At 43.7% G+C, this 25,323-nt stretch overlaps 1 protein-coding gene across 2 annotated transcripts in view; it reads left to right on the plus strand.

Moving 5' to 3' along the window:
* Nucleotides 1-25,323, plus strand: part of BRINP2 (BMP/retinoic acid inducible neural specific 2) — a 142,316-nt gene that overhangs the window by 67,526 nt on the left and 49,467 nt on the right. For both annotated transcript variants that reach the window (XM_024976864.2, XM_059875808.1), the window contains exon 2: nucleotides 15,134-15,483. In XM_024976864.2, coding sequence (XP_024832632.1) covers nucleotides 15,212-15,483 — 272 coding nt within the window. In that variant the 5' untranslated portion in view covers nucleotides 15,134-15,211. The remainder of the gene's footprint in view (nucleotides 1-15,133; nucleotides 15,484-25,323) is intronic.

Raw genomic sequence — 25,323 nt, forward strand, 5'->3', positions numbered from 1 at the left:
AAAAACAAAGAGCCTCCTCCCAAAGAAGACTAAAATCTCAGAGCCTCATCCCTTATATTTGTCCTCCTTTTATCTGCTTAGAATTAAGGGATTTCAGCATTGGGCAGGACCATAGGGATTATTTCACGGATGACCATAGGGAGGCTCTCAGAGCGAAGTGACTTGCTCCCAAGGGAACAAACTTGTAAGTGGAAAAGCCTGTGTATTTTTGTAGCTGTAAATCATGTGAGTGGTGCACAAAGTAAAAATACTAGCGGAACCAGAATAGGTAGACCCAAATCTGCCACCAACATACATGACCTTGTGCAACTCGCTTATCTATTCCTAGGCTCAGTGTTCTCATCTGTTAAAGGGGGAGCCTAAAATCTGAGAAACAAAGATCGAGCATCATTTTATTATCTTTTGCTTCTTAAGCAGTAACTATTGGTATATTCTATTTTCTACACAGATAGAAAATGATGTCTGCTGGTGTTAAGGATAATTGTTAACAAATTAACTCTTTGGTTAATTATAATAAAATAGCAATAGCTTAGCATATCCTTGACTTGCAGTAGCTTGTTGTTGTTGTCTAGTTGCCAAATTGTGTCTATTTTGTGACCCCATGGACTATAGCCAGCCAGGCTCCTCTGTCCATGGGATTCTCCAGGCAAGAATAGTGGAGTAAGTTGCTGTTTCTTTTTGCAGGGAATCTTCCTGACCCAGGGGTAGGACCTGCATGTCCTGCATTGGCAGGCAGATGCTTTACCTCTGAGCCGCCTGGGCTTAGCCATGTCCTTACCTCCTCTAACACGCAACCTGTCCCCTGCATGGTATTTATCAGTCAACTCTAGCTCCCTTGCCAAGATTTAGTACTTGAGCAGCTGATGTCCCAGATTCTGATTGTTCTGTAGACAGATCTAGCGTGCATGAAGATGGAGACCAGCAGGAGGAGAGAAAAGAGTCCCCATAAGTCTTCAACTGGGTGACATCTTGATGGAGATGTGATTCTTATAAGCTGTCCCCTGGAGACCACACTGCCCACTTGTCATGTGATTTCATCTGCATCTTATTTTCTCAGTTGACAAAACTGGAGCCCATTGAAATCATGGCTTAGTGGACAGATCTGAGCTAACACACAAAGGAAAAGTCATGACTAATTAATTCTACTAGTACCTTTGGGCTAAAACTTTATTATTTGTATTGGTGTAAACTCTGTCCTGAGTTGTTGTTGTTTTTGTTGTTCAGTCGCTCATTCATGTCTGAATCTGTGACCCCATGGACTGCAGCACACCAGGCTTCCCTGTCCTTCACCATCTTCCGGAGCTTGTACAAACTCATGTCCATTGAGTCTGTGGTGCCATTCAACTGTCTCATACTCTGTCATCCTCTTCTCTGCCTGCCTTCAACCTTTCCCAGCATCAGGGTCTTTTCTAATGAGTCAGCACTTCACATCAGGTGGCAGCAGTTTTGGAGCTTCACTTTCAGCATCAGTGCTTTTAATGAATATTTAGGATTGATTTCCTTTAAGATTGACTGGTTTGATCTCCTTGCAGTCCAAGGGACTCTCAAGAGTCTTCTCCAACACCACAGTTCAAAAGCATCAGTTCTTCAGTGCTCAGCCTTCTTTATGGTCCAACCCTCACATCCATATCTGACTACTGGAAAAACCATAGCTTTGACTAAAAGGACCTTTGTTGGCAAAGTAATCTCTCTGCTTTTTAATATGCTGTCTAGGTTTGGCATAGCTTTGCTTCCAAGGAGCAAGTGTCTTTTAATTTCACGGCTGCAGTCACCATCTGCAGTGAGTTTAGAGCCCAAGAACATAAAGTCTGTCACTGTTTCCATTGCTTCCCCATCTATTTGCCATGAAGTGATGGGACTGGATGCCTTGATCTTCGTATTTTGAATATTGAGTTTTAAGTCAGCTTTTTCATTCTTCTCTTTCACTTTCATCAAGAGGCTCCTTAGTTCCTCCTCACTTTCTGCCATAATGGTGATGTCATCTGCATATCTGAGGTTATTGATGTTTCTCCTGGAAATTTTGATTCCAGCTTGTGCTTCATCCAGCCTGGCATTTTTCACGTTATACTCTGAATATAAGTTAAATAAGCAAGGTGACAATATACAGTCTTGAGGTACTTTCCCAATTTTTAACCAGTCCATTGTTCCATGTCCAGTTCTAACGGTTGCTTCTTGACCTGCATACAGATTTCTCAGGAGGCAGGTCAGGTGGTCTGGTATTCCCATCTCTTTAAGAATTTCCAGTTTGTTGTGATCGACACAGTCAAAGGTTTTAGCATAGTGGGTGAGGCGGAAGTAGATGTTTTTCTGGAATTCTCTTGCTTTTTCTATGATTCATCATGTTGACAATTTGATCTCTGGCTCCTCTGCCTTTTCTAAATCCAGCTTGAACATCTGGAAATTCTCTGTTCACATAGTGTTGAAGCCTAGCTTGGGGAATTTTGAGCATTACTTTGCTAGCAAGTGAAAGTGAAGTCCCTCAGTCGTATCTGACTCTCTGCGACCCCATGGACTGTAGACTACAACACTGCTCCGTCCATGGGATTTTCCAGGCAAGACTACTGGAGTGGGTTGCCATTTCCTTCTCCAGAGGATCTTCCCAACTCAGGGATCGAATCTGGGTCTCCCACATTGTAGGCAGATGCTTTACCATCTGAGCCACCAGGGAAGTCTAGTTTGTGAGATGAGGGCAATTGTGCAGTAGTTTGAGCATTCTTTGGCATTGCCTTTCTTTGGGATTGGCATGAAAACTGACCTTTTCCAGTCCTGTGGCCACTGCTGAGTTTTCCAAATTTGCTGGCATATTGAGTGCAGCACTTTTACAGCATCATCATCATCCTTTAGGATTTGAAATAGATCAGCTGGAATTCCATCACCTCCATTAACTTTGTAATGATGCTTCCTAAGGCCTGCTTGACTTTGTACTCCTAGATATCTGACTCTAGGTGAGTGATCACACCATTATGGTTACTTGGGTCATTGAGATCTTTTTGGTACAATTCTTCTGTGTATTCTTGCCACCTCTTCCTGATATGTTCTGCTCCTGTTAGGTTCATACCATTTTTACCCTTTATTGTGCCCATCTTTGCATGAAATGTTCCCTTGGTATCTCTAATTTTCTTGAAGAGATCTCTAGAATTACCCATTCTATTATTTTCCTCTATCTCTTTGCACTGGTCACTTAGGAAGGCTTTCTTACCTTTCCTTGCTATACTTTGTAACTCTGCATTCTGATGGGTATATCTTTCCTTATCTCTTTTCCCTTTCACTTGTCTTCTTTTCTCAGCTGTTTGCAAGACCTCCTCAGACGAGCAATTTGCCTTTTTGCATTTCTTTTTCTTGGGGACAGTTCTGATCACCGCCTCCTGTACAGTGTTATGAACCTCCATCTATAGTTCTTTCCGGGACTCTATCAGATCTAATCCCTTGAATCTATTTCTCACTTCCACTGTATAATCATAAGGGATTCGATTTAGGTCATGGCTAAGTGGCCTAGTGGTTTTCCATACTTTCTTCAAGTTAAGTCTGAATTTTGCAATAAGGAGTTCATGATCTGAGTGACAGTCAGCTCCCAGTCTTGTTTTTGCTGACTGTATAGAGCTTCTCCCAGAGAAGGCAATGGCAACCCACTCCAGTACTCTTGCCTGGAAAATCCCATGGATGGAGGAGCCTGGTAGACTGCAGTCCATGGGGGTGCACAGAGTTGGACATGACTGAAGTGACTTAGCAGTAGCAGCATAGAGCTTCTCCATATTTGACTGCAAAGAATATAATCAATCTGATTTCGGTATTGACCATCTGGTGACGTCCATGTGTAGAGTCTTCTCTTGTGTTGTTGGAAGAGAGTGTTTGCTATGACCAGTGTGTTCTCTTAGCAAAACTTTGTTAACCTTTGTCCTGCTTCATTTGGTACTCAAAGACCAAACTTGCCTATTACTCCATTTATCTCTTGACTTCCTACTTTTGCATTCCAGTCCCCTATGAAAAAAAAGGGGGGGGGGCAACTTTTTTTGTGTGTTAGTTCTAGAAGGTCTTGTAGATCTTCATAGAACCCATCAACTTCAGCTTCTTCGGCATTAGTAGTTGGGGCATAGACTTGGATTACTGTGATACTGAATGGTTTGCCTAGGAAATGAACAGAGATCATTCTGTCATTTTTGAAATTGCACCCAAATGCTGCATTTCATACTCTTTTGTTGATGATGAGGGCTACTCCATTTCTTCTAAAGAATTCTTGCCCACAGTAGTAGATATAATGGCCGTGTGAATTAAATTTGCCCATTTTGGTCCATTTTAGCTCACTGTTTCCTAAAATGTCAATGTTCACTGTTGTCATCTCCTGTTTGACCAAAGGGACTAGATCTGATAGATAGAGTGCCTGATGAACTATGGACTGAGGTTCGTGACATTGTACAGGAGACAGGGATCAAAACCATCCGCATGGAAAAGAAATGCAAAAAAGCAAAATGGCTGTCTGGGGAGGCCTTACAACTAGCTGTGAAAAGAAAAGAAGTGAAAAGCAAAGGAGAAAAGGAAAGATGTAAGCATCTGAATGCAGAGTTCCAAAGAATAGCAAGAGATAAGAAAGACTTCTTCAGTGATCAATGCAAAGAAATAGAGGAAAACAACAGAATGGGAAAGACTAGAGATCTCTTCAAGAAAATTAGAGATACCAAGGGGACATTTCATGCAAAGATGGGCTTGATAAAGGACAGAAATGGTATGGACCTAACAGAAGCAGAAGATATTAAGAAGAGGTGGCAAGAATACACAGAAGAACTGTACAAAAAAGACCTTCACGACCCAGATAATCACGATGGTGTGATCGCTGACCTAGACCCAGACTTCCTGGAATGTGAAGTCAAGTAGCCTTAGAAAGCATCACTATGAACAAAGCTAGTGGAGGTGATGGAATTCCAGTTGAGCTCTTTCAAATACTGAAAGATGATGCTGTGAAAGTGCTGCACTCAATATGCCAGCAAATTTGGAAAACTTTGGGAAAAAAAATTTTGGAAAAGGTCAGTTTTCGTTCCAATCCAAAAGAAAGGCAATGCCAAAGAATGCTCAAACTACCGCACAATTGCACTCATCTCACACGCTAGTAAAGTAATGCTCAAAATTCTTCAAGCCAGGCTTCAGCAGTATGTGAACAATGAACTTCCAGATGTTCAAGCTGGCTTTAGAAAAGGCAGAGGAACAAGAGACCAAATTGCCAACATCCACTGGATCATGGAAAAAGCAAGAGAGTTCCAGAAAAACATCTATTTCTGCTTTCTTGACTATGCCAAAGCCTTTGACTGTGTGGATCACAATAAACTGTGGAAAATTCTGAAAGAGATGGGAATACCAGACCACCTGATCTGCCTCTTGAGAAATTTGTATGCAGGTCAGGAAGCAAGAGTTAGAACTGGACATGGAACAACAGACTGGTTCCAAATAGGAAAAGGAGTACGTCAAGGCTGTATATTGACACCCTTCTTATTTAACTTATATGCAGAGTACATCATGAGAAAGGCTTGGCTGGAAGAAGCACAAGCTGGAATCAAGATTGCTGGGAGAAATATCAATCACCTCAGATATGCAGATGACACCACCCTTATGGCAGAAAGTGAAGAGGGACTAAAAAGCCTCTTGATGAAGGTGAAAGAAGAGAGTGAAAAAGTTGGCTTAAAACTCAACATTCAGAAAATGAAGATCATGGCATCTGGTCCCATCACATCATGGGTAATAGATGGGGAAACAGTGGAAACAGTGTCAGACTTTATTTTTGGGGGCTCCAAAATCACTGCAGATGGTGACTGCAGTCATGAAATTAAAAGACGCTTATTCCTTGGAAGAAAGTTATGACCAACCTAGATAGCATATTCAAAAGCAGAGACATTACTTTGCCAACAAAGGCCTGTCTAGTCAAGGCTATGGTTTTTCCAGTGGTCATGTATGGATGTGAGAGTTGGACTGTGAAGAAAGCTGAGCGCCAAAGAATTGATGCTTTTGAACTGTTGGTGTTGGAGAAGACTCTTGAGAGTCCCTTGGACTGCAAGGAGATCCAACCTGTCCATTCTGAAGGAGATCAGCCCTGGGATTTCTTTGGAAGGAGTGATGCTAAAGCTGAAACTCTAGTACTTTGGCCACCTCATGCGAAGAGTTGACTCATTGGAAAAGACTCTGATTCTTGGAGGGATTGAGGGCAGGAGGAGAAGGGGATGACAGAGGATGAGATGGCTGGATTGCATCACTGACTCGATGGACATGGGTCTGAGTGAACTCCGGGAGTTGGTGATGGACAGGGAGGCCTGGTGTGCTGCGATTCATGGGGTCGTAAAGAGTCGGACATGACTGAGCGACTGAACTGAACTGAATGGACCTAACATTCCAGGTTCCTATGCAATATTTTTCTTTACAGCATTGGACTTTACTTTCACCACCAGACAAATCCACAACTGGGCATTGTTTCCACTTTGGCTCAGCCTCTTCATTTCTTCTGGAGCTATTTCTCTACTCTTCTCCAGTAGCATATTAGGCACCTAATGGCCTGGGGAGTTCATCTTTCATTTTTTTTTGCCTTTTCATGCTGTTCATGGGGTTCTTAAGGCAAGAATGCTGAAGTGGTTTGCCATTCCTCCTCCACTGGACCATGTTTTGTCAGAACTCTCCACCATGACCTGTCCTTCTTGGGTGGCCCTACATGGTATGGCTCATAGTTTCATTGAGTTAGACAAAGCTGTGGTCCATATGATCAGTTTGGTTAGTTTTCTGGGATTGTGATTTTCATTCTGTCTGGCCTCTGATGTACAAGGATAAGAGGTTTACAGAGGCTTCCTTATGGGAGGTACTGGCTTTGGGGAAAACTGAGTCTTGCTCTGATGGGTGGGCCATGCTCAGTAAATCATTAATGCAACCTTCTGCTGATGTGTGGGGCTGTGTTCCCTCCCTGACTGTGGTAGGGGTAATGGTGACCTCCTTCAAAAGGACTTATACCAGCATTCCATGGCTCCCAGGACTGTTGTAATCAGTGCCCCTGATGCTGTGGCAGACCACTGTCAACCCATGCCTCTGCAGGAGACTCCCGGACACTCACAGGCAAGTATGGCTCAGTTTGTTGTGGGGTCACTGCTCCTTTCTCCTGGGTCCTGGTGCGCACAGGTTTTGTTTTTGCCCTCCAGGAGTCTGTTTCCCCAGTCCTGTGGAAATTCTATAATCAAGTCCCACTGGCCTTCAAAGTCATATTCCCTGGAGGTTCTGGGGGTTCTCAGTCCCTTTGCTGGATCCCTAGGTTAGGGATCCAGCAAGTTGTTCTGCAGTTTGTGGGTCATCTGCCCCACAGCTCTGTGGTGGGACTATGGTAACCTCCTCCAAGAGGGCTTATACTACATGTAGTGCCTCCCAGATGTGCTGCAGCCAGAGCCCCTGTCCCTGCTGCAGGTCTCTACTGACCTGTGCTGCTGTAGGCAACACTCAGACACTCAAAGGCAGGTCTGACTCAGTCTCTTGTGGGGTCCCTGGGTCCTGCTGTGCTCAAGGTTTTGTTTGTGCCCTCCGAGTGTCTCTGGTGGGAAGAGATTTAATTCTAAACATAATTTTGCTCCTCCTACTGTCTTGTTGGGGCTTCTCCTTTGCCCCTGGATGTGGGGTATTTTTTTGGTGGGATCCAACATTCTCCTGTCGATGGTTGTTCAGCAGCTGGTTGTAGTTTTGGAGTTCTTGCAGAAGATGAGCACACGTCCTTCTACTCCACCATCTTGTAACCATAGTACAAGTTGTTTAGTCGCTCAATTGTGTCCAATTGGACAGCAGCACAATAGGCTTCCCTGTCCTTCACTATCTCCTGGAGTTTGCTCTAAGTCTTGTCCATTGAGTCAGTGATGCCATCCAACCATCTCATCTTCTGTTTCCCCCTTCTCCTCCTGCCTTCAATCTTTCCCAGCGTCAGGGTCTTTTCCAATGAGTCAGTTCTTTGTATCAGGTGGCCAAAGTACTGGAGCTTCAGCTTCAGCATCTGCCCTTCCAATGAACATTCAGGCCTTATTTCCTTTAGAATTGACTGGTTTGATCTCCTTACTGTCCTGAGTAGAGTCTAAGTAAGTGAAATTATTTGGCTTTCACAAGTAAATTTCTACTTTTTTCGTCAATAAGCTGGCTTAGCTGTGACTTTGATAAACTCACATGTAACATGGAGTTTTACTTTCACAGCCAGTTTTAGGACAAAGTGGATACACTGAAGCATCATGAGGAAGGTGCAAATTGTTTTAAGCTGCTGAATATTAGCGGTACCAGCACAGGACGTGAGAATCTAGATATTTAAAATTTGCTTGACAGGTTGCTATTACAACCTGTGGGCATAAACAGGAAATGGCCAAAAGCTCTTCTCTTTGAGAAGCCCAATTTTTACACAGCTGTCAATGCAGCAATTATTCTGTCATCTTTTTTTTTTTTTTTAAGGTGAAGGGACATGTTCTAGGTATCCTTTTTTTAAGGAAAATCTTTAAACATGTTTAAAATTTTTCTTAAAAAAGGATTTTTTTGTCTTCAGATCCTGAGAAAAACCAATGAAATGGAAACCATATGATTCTGAGGCCAGGTTTTTCAGAAGCGCTGTCAGCACTGAATTCAGGCATTCTTGCTGTGCTCAGCAGACCCAGCCCGGCAATCAAAACTGATTCTAAAGCTGATACTCCTATAACCAGGCAGGTTCCAGCACATTGTGAGCCCTGAAAAAGCATAATTACAAACAAAGACTGACAAGAAGCACACGTTGACTTAATATAGCTGGATTCTTTCAAAGAGCACACAGCTTTTCACACACATGCTCACACCTGTCCTTAGAAACCCTTGATTAGCAGAGGAGGGGGTGGCTGCCATCCCCTGTGTTATAGCAGAGGCCACCAAGATGCCACCAAGATGGCTGGGCCAGGGCCACATGTTGTCACCAGCTCAAATTGCTGTCTCTATGAAATGCATGGAATTGATTCACCCTGTATTTTTTAAAGACTATGTAAGTGCTAGAGTTTTTTTATAAAAAGAAAGACCCGGCCCTGACCTTGAGAGGTCTTTAACCTGATGAGGGGTGATGTTGTATGGCTCAGTGGAGATGATCAGATGAGGGGGAAATGATCATCATCACTGCACTCAAGAAACTGCCATGCTACCTTTTTCTCCAGAAAGCACCAAGAACCCTCACAGGCATGCAGAATGGGGGAGAGGTATCATTGTCTTTTTTTGGCTGTGCTGGGTCTTAGTTGTGGTACGCAGAATCTTCATTATCACAGGCGAGATCTTTAGTTGTGGCATGTGGGATCTTTTTTCTTTTTTTCCAGTGGCAGCATGCAAACTCTTAGTTGCGGCATGTGGGATCTAGTTCCCTGACCGGGGATTGAACCCTGGCCCCCTGCAGTGGAATTGCGGAGTCTTAGCCACTGAGGGACCACCACAGAAGTCCCTTATTGTCTTTTATGTGTCTATTATTTTTTGATTGCTGTGTTAAGAATTACCACAACGTTAGTGACATAAAGCAATACGAATTCACTGTGTCACAGTTTCTGTGGGTTAGGAGTGCAGGTATAGGTTAACTGGGTTCTCTGCTCAGGGTCTCACAAGACTGAAATCAAAGCATCAGTCAGGGTAGCAGTTCTCTTCTGGGGCTCAGAGGTCTCTTCCAGGATCATGAGGTCGTTGGCCGAACTGGATTTCTTGCGGTGGTTCCACTGTGGTTCCCATATTCTTACTGGCTATTGACTGGGGATTGTATTCAGTTCCTAGAGGCTACCCACAATCCCTTGCTGCATAAGCCCCATAGACCATACATAGCATAGCTGTTTGCTTTCTTCCAGGCCAGCAGGAGCCATGTTCTCAGACACTTCACTTTCTTTTGGAGGTTCATCTGATTAAGCCAGGCCTACCCAAGATACTTTTCCTTTTCATTAACTCAAAGTCAACTGATTGGTAACCTGATCATGGGAAGAGTGTCTCATCACATTCACAGGGCCTGCCTGTACTCAGCAGGAGGGGATGATATGGGACATAAACAGAAGGACTCAGGAATGTTGGGGACCATTTCAGAAACTGACATTCTGCAGTGTCCTTCCCATGTCAGTGCTTGTCCACCCTACTGTGTTTGCTGCTTTGGCCTACTGTGTCAAGCAGCCCCAGTCCCCAGAATGTGCCTCCACCACTGTGCCTTTAGAAAGAGAACAGTATTTTTTAAGAGGAACTAATCACTGATGGTAGGCAGTGTTTCAGACAATGTAACGAGTACTTGTTTTCATGTTGTCAGGACTCAGCAGAGTGTCTGGCACTTAGGAGTCCTCAATTTCTGTTTCTCATGCAATGAATGCATAGATGATTAAATGAGAAATATTTTGGGCATCCTCATCAGATTACATCCCATAAAAATAAATGCCTACCTCCCCATATGCAAGGCTGATTCCTCCTTTTAGTTTATAGCTCTTTCCCCACCCCCTGGTTTAAAAAGTAATGCTTGCTTATTATAAAAACACTCTTGGAAATATTGCTTCTTTCTATGGTTTTATTTTTTATATTTAACTTTTTTAATCCATCTGGAACTAATTTCCCAATACTATGTATAAAATAATCCATCCCCTACCCATTTAATCCGTGATGCTTATATATATATATATATGCATATACACTAAGTTCTTATGTATAATAAGGTGTATTTCTGAGCTAGCTGTTCTGTTTCATTGATGTGCCCACCCACTTTGTATGTCAGTATCACCTAGTTATTGGAATTTTATGATATGTTTTAAGATCTGGCAGGTCAGGTATTGCCCCACTATTCCTCCTTCAGCCCCTCTCTCCATCAGTTCATTAAATACAGGTCTATCTTGCTGCCCACTCTAGTACTTTTGAGAGCAAAGCATTCTTTGGCAAAGTCTGGACATGGAACCAGATCTAGGTTCATAGTCTACCTTTGCAGCTTCCTAGCTCAATGCCTCTCAATCTCAGGGATATGTAAACAGGCAGTGAAATGTTCAGAGTAGAAACTTATTGTCATAATGAACTGGAGTAACACCTAAGAATGATCCAGTACATAGTAGATGGTCAATACCTACTATCTGGAGTGGAGGAGTGACTCTGAAGGCCCAGGCACCTTTGCTTCTGTCCCTTCATCCTTATCAGCAGACATGGCAAATCTTTTGAAAACCTCTTGTACAAATGCTGAGGCTTGGATCTGTCAGCCTCAGGCCAGCTTTTAGGCTTAGAGTATCCAGGATTAAGACTTGGCCCAGCCTCTGGGCAGCCTCTTCAGGGTTTGCACTGGTTCAAGGGAAGTCTGGTGGTTGTGCTGAATTGGAGTCATTTCAGAGTGATCTGGGGGCCTTGTGGAGTGGGCGTGAGTAAAGTGCTGAAATCCGCTTTACCTAACCTTAAAGGAAATGCCAGGGAATTAATACCTTTTGCTTCATCCCCAGGGAGCCCATCTTTAGATTGGCAGCCAGAGAAAGGCTTCAGTCCACAAATTACAGGTGTTGGCGATGGGAAGTCATTCTAGCACAGACAGAGGTGGTAGAGATGGGCGAGACTCTGACAGCATGTGCTAGACTTTGAAGGTGAAAGACATGTATTGGATTGCAAAAGCCCCCACAGTATTGAGTTAGTCTTGTGCACTTGCCCAGAGGTTTATAAAGGTGACTAGTTATCCTTAGACAAGTACAAGCACTAGAAAGCAAAGTCCTGGGGTGAGTCATAGGGAGCCAGGAGTTTTGAAGGCCAAAACTTTACTTCTTTCCTGGAACTTTCCCTCCAACTCAGAGAGGCCAGGACAGGAAGCATCCCTGAAGGCCTACTGTGTGCCCTCAGGAGCTAGGATAGGAGGATAGACAGCTGTGACCTCAGAGAACTTCCATATAACACAGTGAGGAGAAAGCGTGATGGTCATCCTCATGTTCCTGGATTTGCTCTCTGATGATGCCAATGAGGCAGTTTGATTTCCCACTCTAGCTATATCCCTGCATGGCCTTCTGTGAAAGAACAGATCAGATGTTCACAGCTAGAAGTCAAAAGCTGGACTATTATCTAGTCAAGCCTTTTTCTCTCCTCCTTTTTTATTTTTATTTTTTAATAAAAAACATAGTTTAATCCTACATTGTTTTATTTTTTAGTTGAAGTATGGTTGATTTACAATGGTGTGTTAGTTTCAGGTGTATGGCACAGGATTTAGTTATCTATATATATGTGTGTGTGTGTGTGTGTATATATATATATATATATATAAAGTATTTTATTTATAAAGTGCGTATGTGTGCGTGTTAGTCACTCAGTCATGTCTATCTCTTTGCAACCCCATGGACTGTAGCCCACCAGGCTCCTCTGTCCATGGAATTTTCCAGGCAAGAATACTGAAGTGGGTTGCCATTCCCTTCTTCAGAAGATCTTCCTGACTCGGGGAGCAAACCCAGGTCTCCTGCATTGCAGACAGATTCTTTACTGTCTGAACCACCAGGGAAGCCATATATATATTTGCTGTTGATTAGTCACTCAGTCATGTCCCTAAGAGTCCACAACTCTTTGTGACCCCATGGACTGCAGCACACCAGGCTTCCCTGTCCTTCAGTATCTCCTGGGGTTTGCTCAAACTCATGTCCATTGAGCTGATGGTGCCATCCAACCATCTCATCCTCTGTTGCCCCCTTATCTTCATGCACTCAATCTTTCCTAGAATCAGTGTCTTTTCCAATGAGTCAGCTGTTTCCATCAGGTGGCCAAAGTATTGGAGCTTCAGCATCAGTCCTTCAGTGAATATTCAGGTTTGATTTCCTTTACAATTAACTGCTTTGATCTCCTTACTGTCCAAGGGACTCTCAAGAATCTTCTCCAGTACCACAGTTTGAAAGCATCAATTCTTTGGTGCTCAGCCTTCTTTATGGTCCAGCTCTCACATCCATAAATGACTACTGGGAAAAACATAGCTTTGACTATAGGGACCTTTATTGGCAAAGTGATGTCTCTGCTTTTTAACATGCTGTCTAGGTTTGTCATAGTTTTTCTTCCAAGGTGCAAAGATCTTTTAATTTTATGGCCACAGTCACCATCCACAGTGATTTTGCAGCCCAAGAAAACAAAGTCTGTCACTGTTTCCATTTATTTCCCATCTATTTGCTATGAAGTGTGGGGGCCAGATGCCATGATCTTAGTTTTTTGAATGTTGAGTTTTAAGCCAGCTCTCTCACTCTCCTCTTTCACTTTCATCAAGAGGCTCTTTAGTTCCTCTTCACTTTCTGCCATTAAGGTGGTGTCATCTGCATATCTGAGGTTACTGATATTTCTCCCGGCAATCTTATTTCCAGCTCAAGCTTCATCCTTCCTGGCATTTTGGATAATGTACTCTGCATAGAAGTTAAATAAGCAGAGTGACAATATACAGCCTTGATATCCTTCTTTCCCAATTTTGAACCAGTTTGTTGTTTCATGTCTAGTTCTAACTGTTGCTTCCTGACCTGCATATAGGCTTCTCAGGAGGCAGATAAGGTGGTCTGGTATTCCTATCTCTTTAAGAATTTTCCACAGCTTGTGATCCACACAGTCAAAGGTTCTAGCGTAGTCAGTGAAGCAGAAGTAGATGTTTTTCTGGAATTCCTTTGCTTTTTCTATGATCTACCAGATGTTGGCAATTTGATCCCTGGTTCTTCTGCCTTTTCTAAATCCAGCTGGTACATCTGGAAATTCTCGGTTCACATACTGTTGAAGCCTCACCTGAAGGATTTTGAGCATTACCTTGCTAGCGTGTGAAATGAGTGCAATTGTGCAGTAGATTGAACATTTATTTGGCATTGCCTTTCTTTGGGCTTGGAAAGAAAACTGACCTTTTCCAGTCCTGTGGCCACTGCTGAGTTTCCAACTTTGCTGGCATATTGAGTGCACCACTTTAATAGCATCATCTTTTAGGATTTGAAATAGCTCAGCTATTTCATATATACATGTGCGTGTATATATATATATGTATATAATTTTTCAGATTTTTCTCTTATAAGTTGTTACAAAATATTGAGTACAGTTCCCTGTGCTATACAGTAGGTCCTTGGTGCTCATCTATTTTATATATCGTAGTGTGTATATGTTAATCCCAAACTCCTGATTTATCCCAACCCCACCCCTTTCCCCTTTAGTAACCGTAAGTTTGTTTTCTATGTCTGTGGGTCTATTTCTGTTTTGCAAATAAGTTAATTTGTGTCTTTATTTTTTTATCCACATATAAGTGATATATTTGTCTTTCTCTGACTTAGTTCACTTTGTATGATAATATCCACATCCATCCGTATTGCTGCTAATGGCATGACTTCGTTCTTTTTTTTTGATGGAGTAATGTACCACTATGCACATATACCACATCTTCTTTATCCATTTACCTGTCAGTGGACGTTTAGGTTACTTCCATGTCTTGGTTCTTATAAATAGTGCTTATGTGAACACTGGGGTGACTGTATCTTTTCAAATTATGGTTTTCTCTGGATATATGCCCAGGAATGGGATTGAGGGATGATATGGTAACTCTGTTTTTTGTTTTATAAGGAACCCCCATACTGTTCTCCATAGAAGCCTCTCTATTTTCTGTAAGAGATAACTCAGAGAAAGGTGGTGATTTGCCCAAGTTAATCCAGCTTCATAACAGTGATGGGAGTTCACTATTCTACCCACAATTCACCATCAGAAAAACGGGGTTTCTCTTTGCTTTACATCAAGCCTCCAGAGACAGCACACAGTCTATGAGTCTATCACTGGTACACCGTGAGCATTTACATTTTTGAAAGAGGAAGACAAATGTGGATGGTGTCGAGTTTACATAAAAAACAAGAAAGCAACACACCATAAGAGTTAGAGTTAGACCAGCTGATGTCAAAATTCTGGTTTCAAAAGCTGCATGAACGTAAGCAGCTTTGTTCATCTCACTATACCTTATCTTCTTATCTGTAAAATGATCATGATGGTGTTGCCCATAGGATTGTTTTAAGAATTACATGAAATGTACACGGACACTTAGCTCAAGGCCTAGAATGAAGGTGTATCACTCGGATGAAGGGTTCCTAGAAGGGTCCCTGCCCAGGGAGGTTTGATGTTCTCAGGCCCACGGGGTCAGATCAGGGTGTGCAACTGACATCTCCGTGTGGCCCTTTTCCAGTTCCAGGAGCCCTGGAGGAGCGGCACAGAGCGGGAGAGTGTGGCGAGAGAATGAAGACACCAACCGCCCGGGAGAAGCATGAGGTGGCAGAGCAGCGCTCGGTTTAGAGGGCTTCGGCCGGTGGCGACGGCCCCATGGGCAACTCTACTGGCTCTAGGCCTCCCTGGTTGGGTGCTGGCTGTCTCGGCCACGGCGGCCGCTGTGGTTCCCGAGCATCATGCCTCCACGGCCGGCCAGCCGCCCCTGGACTGGCTTCTTACCGATCGGGGCCCCTTCCACCGCGCGCAGGAGTACACGGACTTTGTGGAGCGCTACCGCCAGGGTTTCACCACCAGATACAGGATCTACAGGTGAGTGAGGCTCCCCTCCGAAGCCAGTCTGTGTCTGCACGGGTGCCAACCGCCAAGCCAGCTGGCAGACCGCAGACTGCTCTAGGAGAGAGCTGGAGGAGTAGCAGGCAGGGCGAACAAGCTTGCCATGTTTTTTTTTTTTTTAAAGCAAGAAGAAAACACATACAAGCTGGAAAACCTGCTGATGCCTCCTGGGGAACTTAGCAAAAGGGTTTCTATTTATAGGTTGTACTGCTTATAAATTGAGGACAAATCAGGCGGCATGGAGTCAGCATGTGGCCTGCGCTGCTGCAGGAGGTCAGAGTCAAATGCTCGGGACGGGTTTTAACTAATGGGTGAGATACGTTTATGAGTTGTAATTACCTCGACTTGCAAATGAAGACAGGGCAGCTCCAGTTCCTGCCTTAGAAGTGGGGGGAGCCCCACAGGGGCAGGGAGGGGCCTGCCCTCACCCTTGTCAACACCACAGCCTCAGCTGGCCTTGTGCAGGAAAGGGGCTGTGTCTTCCTGCCCTCTCTCTGCATGTCCCTCAGGAGCGTCAGAGCTGAAAGTCAAACAAGTGACCTACCTGGTCCCTCTGACTAGGCACAAATTCCCGGCTGCTGGAGCAGCACTTCAAAAGCACAAGGCTCCTCGAAACCCTCACCTTGGGCGACTTGGTGAGCCTCAGCACTCTCTGGAGTGTATCCCTGAATTCAACCTTGCCCTTCATCCCTGGGCTCAGTCTCTCCCTTAAGTGTCAACCCCTTTTCCTCTTCACATTGACTGTAGTCTTCAGATAACTCTAGGAGCTTTGCTAAAATTTTCTTTTTAATTAAAGACATTTACTTTTCAATTACAGATTATTTCTTAATGAAAGGAGTGGAGATGGAATATGAAAAAACACAAAGAGAAACAGAATCAGAAAATCACCTATTCTTTTTTCAGGTAGAGGTTGCTATCTGTAAGCTGAGTGTATGCATTCTTAGTCTTATGAACACGCTAAAGGTTTCACCCTCTTTCTAGATCTAGCAGTTAACATGCCTTATGTATGTGAACTCACTTACTCTTTCTAACAATCCTCTGTGGGAGGAACAATTATTCTCCCCATTATACAGATGAGAAAATCGAGGTCCAGAGAAGTTAAGGAACTTGTCCAGGGGCACACAGCTGGTAAATGGTGAAGCCAGGATTAGCTCCCAAGCAGTCAGACTCCAAAGTCTGGGTCCTTAAATTATATTTAAAGAAATTATATTTTTCTGTTTTTAGGTTTTTTTTTTTTAATTTATTGTTGTTTTACTTATACAGTAACCTGTTTGGGTTAGTACGGAGTCTTAGAAATGAGGGTTTTACATATTCAGCACTGAGAGATTCATGTATAGGGGCCATTCTCCTAGTACATGATTTCCCACATGGCAGATGCAGACAGACAGACAAGATGAGGTGTTTGAGGGGCTGGTGCTTTATGAGTGCAGAGGTTTGTAGAAACAAAAGCCATTTCTCTCCCAATCTGGTCTCAGAAAGGACTGCAGCTGATGCTCTCTGATTCAGCAGCTCTGGTCCTTGCCGTCCTCCACACACCATGGTGGGGATTCTCTCAGGGCCATTGAGGCGGAGACCAGCTCGAGCGGAGTGACTGAGCGAAGCCTGCTCCAGGGAGAGAGGTTAACTTGAATCTCAGTAAATATGTAAATTAGAACTGTATCCTCCACAGATTTTCTATAAGGTAAATTCAGGGTGATGCTTCTTATCAAAGAATTTCCTTTTCCATCCCTCCAAAAAAAGAAAAAGGAAAACAGAAAATCTACCCTAGAATTCATTTAGTGGTGAATTCCTCTGGTCCAGGAAAACAAGATTTAATTCATCTCAGACTTTTCAGTTTACCCCCAAATCTTTCAAAACACTGTTATCACCAAATATATATATACATATATATATATATGTATATATGTATATTCTTTTTTTTTTTTTCAAGTAAATGGGAACTGAAATGTCAGACTGGGAATCCCAACACCACCATTCATGTCTAAGGACTCTGGGATCTAGAGGAGTTAAAGCACCAGTTTCCTTCTCCCGTCCACAGATGTTTCTTGTCATCAGGCCCCCGCCTCAAGCCTGGCAACCACTGAATGCCTGGGTGGCAGCTCAGAGCTGGCCCCCCAGGAGTGTCTGGAATCACTTCTGCACCACCAACGTTCTATCAGTTGGTAATAGTTTTTTGATCATTTAATGTGACAAGCTCGTACACTGTGCCGCTCTGTTTCTCTGGGGTCAGTTATTGCACCTGAACTTGTGCTTGGGGAAACAGTAACCAGTCATTCTGATTTGCAACCCTGTGAGGGGGCAATGAGAGAAGGGTCCCACACGGCTGCTCCAGGAGCATTCTGGGAGTCCTGCTTTTAGTTCTTAAGCAAGATGCTGGATCCAGGTACACAAGTGTTGCAGGGGTCTGTATTATCCCCATGAGAACTCACTCTTATCCCTTCCCCTTTTGTCTGTAGTGGTGATTCCCTCAAGCAACTCAAGACCTTGCTTACTGGGATGAGAACAGGTCATGGAAAACTGGTAGAATATATATTGAGGGTCATCTCCGATGACTAGAAGGGCATTTTGTCTAGAAGGCCAGATGGAGAAAGAGTTTACAGAGAATATCAGAAATGCTCTGCAGTGAGAGATTGAGCCTTGAACAGAATTAGTCTTTTATTCACTTTTTTTTCTGTATTTGGCTGTGCTGGGGCTCAGTTGTGGCATGCAGCATCTTCATTACGTCATGTGGGCTCTTCCATGGTGGCACACGGCCGGTAGGGCAGTGGGCTCAGTAGTTGCAGCACAAAAACTCAGTTGCTCTGAGGCAGGTGAGATCTTAATCCCCCCACCAGGGATCGGACATGAATCCCCTGCATTGCAAGGCAGATTATTAACCCCTGGACCACCAGGGAAGTCTCTTATCCAACATTTTAAGAAAGCTTTTGGTGCTTGGAGATCGTATGGTATCTGCATGTGCTTTCATACAAGAAAGAAGGTGAACTGTAGTGGGGGAAGAATAAGACTTTCCAGTGGGGTTAGAGTATTTGGTGTAGAATTTCACGAAGCTCTCTCTCATAGCAGAAGAGAGGCCCTTCTTCTCTTCTAGCTGTGTGTGAGCATATCATAACAATTACACAACCAAATTCTAAGATTAAACTCCGAATCCTACCTCTTCTTTTCATTTTTTCCATTCTTATTTGGAAATCAGAGTGTTCTCTCACTTGGAGGAGATGACTGATTTTTCTAAAATAGCTCTGGCCTCTCTAACCGTGGGTCCCCAGAGATCATTGCTCTCTCCATTTAGGTTTGTATTCACGTAGGCACAGGTGCTTCAAAGTGAAGGTTCTGGAGCCAAATGACCTGAACTCTAATCCTGGAGCTGCAGCTTACTAGCTTTATAATGTTGGGATAATTATTTAATTTCTTTGTTCCTCACTTTCTTTATTTGTAAATTTGGGACAGGTATAGTGCCCACCTCTAATGGACTGATGCGAAAATTTAAAGAGTTGATAGACGTAAAACACTTAGAATAGTGCTTAATAAATATTACCTGTTATTAGAATATCCTCAATAAATATTAACCAATGGAAAAGTTATAATGAGATGAGAGCCATGGGTACTCTCCTTGTGATAACATCTGCTGGGGACTTAGCATTTGACAACTTGCATTAGAAGGAGAAAAAAAATGTTCTCATGTTTTGTGTTTTTTAATAGAGAAGTGTTTCATGCTTCTCTATTTTTTAAATTAATTAATTTATTTGTGGCCCTACCTCAGAGCATGCAGAACTTCCCCAACCAGGGGTCAAACCTATATCCCCTCCATTGCAAGCACAGAGACCCAAACAATGGAATCACAAGGGAAGTCCCTCGTGCTTTCTTTTTTAAAGTGTATTAACCTTAATTCCTTCTCTCTCTCTCTCAACTGGAGAATGAATGTATCTTCTCTGGGGCACACTCTTACTGGTCTTATGGACTACCATGAAGAGCTAGCTTATTTCCAGCCTGTTTTAGAGTCACCACAGAGAATGACCTTTCTTCTAAAGTCGGGGATAGCCAACTGAGCAGGCCTGCCTTGAGGTGTCCTACAGAAGGGAGTCAGTGGTCCCTGCCAGCTCCCTGGTCCCAGGGCTAACATGAACAGTCTCAGGGGCACCATTATGAGAAAAGAGACGATATACATACTTGTGAAAACTTTCTAAATAGCAGGATGGGGCTTGGCCATCTTACTCAATTTTTGGTCAGCTTTTAAATTCCATTAGCCGACCTCTCAGCAACTCCTCAAGACCTGTCAGACCAGGATCTGAGCAATCAGCCCACTTCTCAGACACTGTCTCTTAACAGGCTAGTGGTAAGAGCTGTAAGAGCAGAGATCCTGTCTCTTAACTCCATTTGTGACCCCTGAATGCCCACATTTGCTCCACTCTAGCCCTCAGTACAATAAACATTTAAGTGATCTGCTCTCACACCAGCCCTGTGAGGCAGGTGGGGACTCTTAGGGTTCAAAGTAGTGAGTTGGACTTGTTCAAGGTCAGAGAGGTAGCCAGTCACAGCCAGAAATAACACTCAGGGCTCCTGACTTGAAATCTCCTGCTCATAACTCTAGACCACGCCACTTCCCTTTGACTGGTAAATGCATCTTCTTCATAATGCGCAACCTAATCAGGCACCTAAATTGAGCTGATGCAAATGTAAATATGGTTTCTCGAAACACTCTAGTGGTAATGTTCCATTCTCTCTTTGCTACAAATCAAAGTAATGAGCAGTCTGGGTTTTTTTTTTTTTTTTAATTTCTTTTTGTATTAAGGCTTTAATAGAGAGATAATCATGGGATTGGAAAAAATCCAAGCCGCTATGATGAAACACTTAAAACTTGGAAAGAATAAATTAAAACGAAGAGAGAAAGTTAGAAATAGTATAGAACAATGAGTGTGATATGGTGGTTGGAAGAAAAAAGCAAGGCCAGGTATAATTCCAAATTATTGATCTTAGTCATTAATGCCTGCATTTCTATCTGTCTCTCTTTTAGAAAAGAAGGGGTCTGGGGGTGTATTAGAAGTCTTTTGAGAGAACAAATAAAAAATTAATAGATATCTTCATTTTTAAAAAGACCTTTGTATTTTTTATCATATTCTGGGCAGAGTTTGCAAATTTTGAGAACCAAAGTAGAGCAAAGCTTAAAACCAAGAGGTCGGAGTGGTACCCAAAGGTGGGCAGTGTAGAAACAGAAATGTGTTGTAGGAGGTGCATCTGGAGACATCCAACAGGACAAACTGGGGTAGAATCAGACGATGACGTCCGCTAAAAGGACCTTTCCATGGGCACCAGAGCAGTTATCTTAAGGAAAGATAATCTGTTTATGATTCATCAGGATGAAAAACAAGGCTTGGCAATAGTACCTGAGACGGAAGTGAGACAGGCAAAACCCAATATTTTGTCCATACTGCTCCATGTGTGGTCTATGGACCGGCAGCACTGGCATTACCTGAGAGCTCGTGAAAACTGCAGAACCTCAAGCCTTGTCCCAGCCCACAAAATCAGAACATGCATTTTAGCAAGCGCCCCACACGAACCATATAGCACTAACGCTTGATTAGATTAAGTGCTTGGGAGATGGAGAGGAGAGCCGAGTGGCCAGAGTGGAGAAGGACAGAAGGCTTCACGGTAGGGCAGCATCCTCCATGATGCACTTGAGGTAGTGAGAATATTTACAGGAGATGCTACAAATAGAGTCGGAGTCATAGGAAGTTGAATTTAGGAACTATTAGTGCCAAGTCACATAAACTCATAAGAATAGATCCAAGCAGCTGGGGGAAAAGATTTTTAAAAGCAGAAAAGGCTGGAGGGCCTAGAACCAGCCTGTGGGTGCCTTGTGGGAGATGGAGAGGTGAGGAAGCAGAGAGCAGCTGTGGAAGCCATCACAGAGGGAGCACCAGAGCTGATTTATCATCCGGACCACGTCTCACGGACTAACAAACACTGATTTGAATAAACAGCAAACCCTGGGAGAGGCAGCATCTCCAATTAAGAGATCACAATCCACATAAATAAACGGCAACCTCAGTCTGCCTGGGTAAATCCCAGTGATTTCCTAGGTGTTCATTACGGCTGCAGAGGTAGAGAAAGGTTGTGTTATCACACAGCTGCAGAGCACCACCAGGGAAGCCCTGGTTCTCAGGCGGATGGGACAGGCAGGGAAGGAGGTGAGCTCTGCCAGAAACACTACCATCACCTGAGCAAACTGGTTGATCTCTGCCCTTCTTGCTAGGTTTCTATTTTGGCAAGGGAGTTTCCTGAGATGGAAGAAGAGGAAGAAATAGTATGAAAACTAGAGCAAAGCAAAGCAAAACAGAGGCATTGCAGAGTGATGAGCCTAGAGACTCATCACAGGTACTCTTTCTTGGTCCATAGAGGTGAGGAGGTGGGAGGGGAACAGAATGAAATGTCTAGAATCCACTTTCCTCAAGAGTTCACTGCTGGCTAAATGTACAGCCCAATATCTGACATAGACTATCTAATCTAGGCTGTAGACCCAGCCCAAGGACTTCACCCAAGGAATTTTACTCCAGAAGTGTCTGGAGGTTGAGCACTACAAGGGCATACAGGCTCTGGAATCAGGCCTTGCAGACCCTCATCCTTGGAGAGCATTTCCTCTCCATCTTAACATGGCAACATCTGGGACCAGTAGAGCCAACCCATGTGAATGAGGAAGTGTGCTGCTCACTTGGAGAAAGGAGGAAGCACAGAAACAGACAAAGGCAGTTCAAGAGCGTGAGAAGAGCAGAAGCCCTTCCATCCGTTTTATTGAAGGCCAACTCTGTGCTTATCCTTCTATAAGACTCTGATAATAATCATTAATGGGGAGGACACGGCCCTTGATCTGGAACTCACAAGACCAGTGCATTTGGAGAACGTGCTAGATGGCTCTAAACAGAAAGGTGAGGAAAGCTGCAATGAAGTAATGCCTTGGCTGGACTCTCATGGCTGAGTGGGAGCTATCCGGGTGGAGAGCTTGAGGAACTGTGCCGTGGACACAGAAGCGGTATAACCAACGGTGTGGGAGCGCCAAGTATGCTTTAGAAACTGAGCAGCCAGTTCCAGTTATCCATTGTAAATGCCGAGAAGCATGTGACTGTCCCTCCTCCACCTGTTCTGCCCCACTGCCTTATGTCTGCCATATCTTGTCCTCCAACATGCCAAAAGGGTCTCCTAGACACTGATTTCTTTCACGGTGCAGTTTTAAAAAGCCTCTTTCCTGAAGTGGCATGTCATTTTCCTGTATTAGCGATGAGTAAAATGAAGTAGAAGTAATTACATATCTGTAGAAAGTAGGACCAAAGGCAATTCCTTGTGTTTCTACCTGGGGAAAAATGGACTTTGAATATGCACCCGGTGAGAAAATGATATGCTGTGCTTTGAGATCTTATAAAGCCACCTGTTCAACTGAAAATCCAGTGTCATCCATGCTTTAAAAATTGAATTTAGAGTAAGCTTCCCACACGGTGTGTTTGCTCACTTGGTCCTCTTGCAAGCATTTATGGAACATCTACTTTGTGGAAAGCATTATTCTGGGCACCATAGCAGGCTGCCAAAAAGAAAACAGGATTCTACTGGTTTCCAGGGGTTCAGCTGTCCGGTTTGAGTGACAGCACACTCACGGGAAAAACACATTAGAATGTAGCATCCCAGGCTCTGGGGAGAAGAAGGTATTTAGCACACTCTCAGTGAGTGATGGATAGATTTGGTCCATGAATGCCGTATCAGAATAAATTCTCAGGATGTCAGTCCCATGCTCCCCAAGGGCAAAATGACTCTTGCCCCAAATTTTCTCATGTCTTCTGGGGGGCTATATCCAGGTCATTCACATGGGATTGAAATAGGATTGCACAGGTGGTCTGTGAATAGAAAATGTAAAAAAAAAAAAAAAAGTGCAAAAAAGGCAGGGAAAAAGCCAGGAAGGCCAGGGGGAGAAAGCCAGTTCAGTTTTGTTTTCAGATGAGATTTAGTAGACAGATCTTGAGTCAGTCAGGCAGAGAAAAAGAGGATTAATTTTTGCTTTGAGAAATAATTAATTTTATTCATGAATGAATTGCTACTTAGAGGCGCGTAGATGTAGAAAGGAATGAGGTAGGCTTCATCTAGAAACCGTCGCGACACAGATGTAGACAGGGACACTGGCTAGCCACGTGGTCTTTTCATTTTTTTTTTTTTTTCCCTCAAGAGAAGAGCTTTTTCTGGGTCAGGGATTCTCCGTTTTTCTTCCTGCTATTCAGCTTCTGGCACATTTATCCCACCTCAGGGCTTCCCACATCTCCTACAAGAAAATTATGTCAGTCCACATTGTTTAGAACAGTGAGTGGCATGTGGTGGGGCATTTATTCGCTCATGTATGTTTATTACCTCTGTGTGCTGGCCGCTCCCCAAGGGCAGGGGGCACAGCTGTGAATGAGATGCGGCCCAGGCCTCAGGGAGCTCTGCCCTCCAGGAAGGCAGACCCATGGGAGCAAATGGTTGGAAGTGGGCTGAGGTCTGTGCGGCCGACCAAAACGCTGGGTGTGAGTTTGGTTCCCAATGCCAGTTATCCATTTTCTCCTCCGGGATTTGAAACAGGTGAGAGTGCTCGCAAGGTGCTTAAAGCCAGTGGGACAGATTTATCACCATAAAGCAGGGCTGGAGATGAAGGTTTGGACCTGAGTCTGAGACAGTTGTGTGAATTCCTCTTCTCACAATCTGTCCTGACTCAAAGACAGCTTTCTGGTCTTTCAGACTGATTTGCCCAATCCGACATGAAGCAACCGGAGAAGGCATCATTGGATACTGCAGATGGGCTGGGCAGGTGACCTCAGATGGAGCTCTACCAGCTGAGCAGGAGAAAACCCTGGAAGGGATTGCTGACTGGAGGGTGTGGGTATACAAGAGACAGAAGCTTTCTGTGTACAGGGATCTCAAAGCATTGACTGTTGTTGCTGTTCAGTCACCAAGTCGTGTCCAACTCTGCCACCTCATGGACTGCAACATGCCAGGCTTCCCTGTCCCTCACCATCCCCTGGAGTTTACCCAAGTCCATGTCCATTGAATCAGTGATGCTATCCAACAATCTCATCATTATTTCTTTCTTCTCCTGCCTTCAATCTTTCCTAGCATCAGGGTCTTTTCCAATAAGTCAGCTGTTAGCATCAGATGGCCAAGTATTGGAGCTTCAGCTTCAGTGTCAGTCTTCCAAAGAGTATTCAGGGTTGATTTCCTTTAAGATTGACTGGTTTGATCTCCTTGCTGTCCAAGGGACCCTCAAGGGTCTTCTCCAACACCACAGTAAGGTATCAATTCTTCAGTACTCTGCCTTCTTTATTGTCCAGTTCTCACATCTGTACATGACTACTGGAAAAACTGTAGCTTTGACTATACAGACCTTTGTCAGCAAAGTGATGTCTTTGCTTTTTAACACACTGTCCAGGTTTGTCATAGATTTCCTGCCAAGAAGCAATCATCTTCTGATTTCATGACTGCAGTCACCACCCGCAGTGATTTAAGAATCCAAGAAGAGGAACTCTGTCACTGCTTCCACATTTTCCCCTTCTATTTGCCATGAAGTGATGGGGCCAGATGCCACGATCTTGGGTTTTTTTTTAAATATTGAGTTTTAAGCCAGCCTTTTCACTCTCCTCCTTCACCCTCATCAAGAGGTTCTTTAATTCCTCTTCGCTTTCTGCCATTAGACTGGTATCATCTCAGAACCAGAGATCAAATTGCCAACATTCACTGGATCATAGAGAAAGCAAGGGAATTCCAGGAAAACATCTACCCCTGTTTCAAAGGTCTATATATTTAGAGCTATAT

This window comes from Bos taurus, chromosome 16 (assembly GCF_002263795.3).
Source record: "Bos taurus isolate L1 Dominette 01449 registration number 42190680 breed Hereford chromosome 16, ARS-UCD2.0, whole genome shotgun sequence".
Classification (NCBI taxonomy): Eukaryota; Metazoa; Chordata; class Mammalia; order Artiodactyla; family Bovidae; genus Bos; species Bos taurus.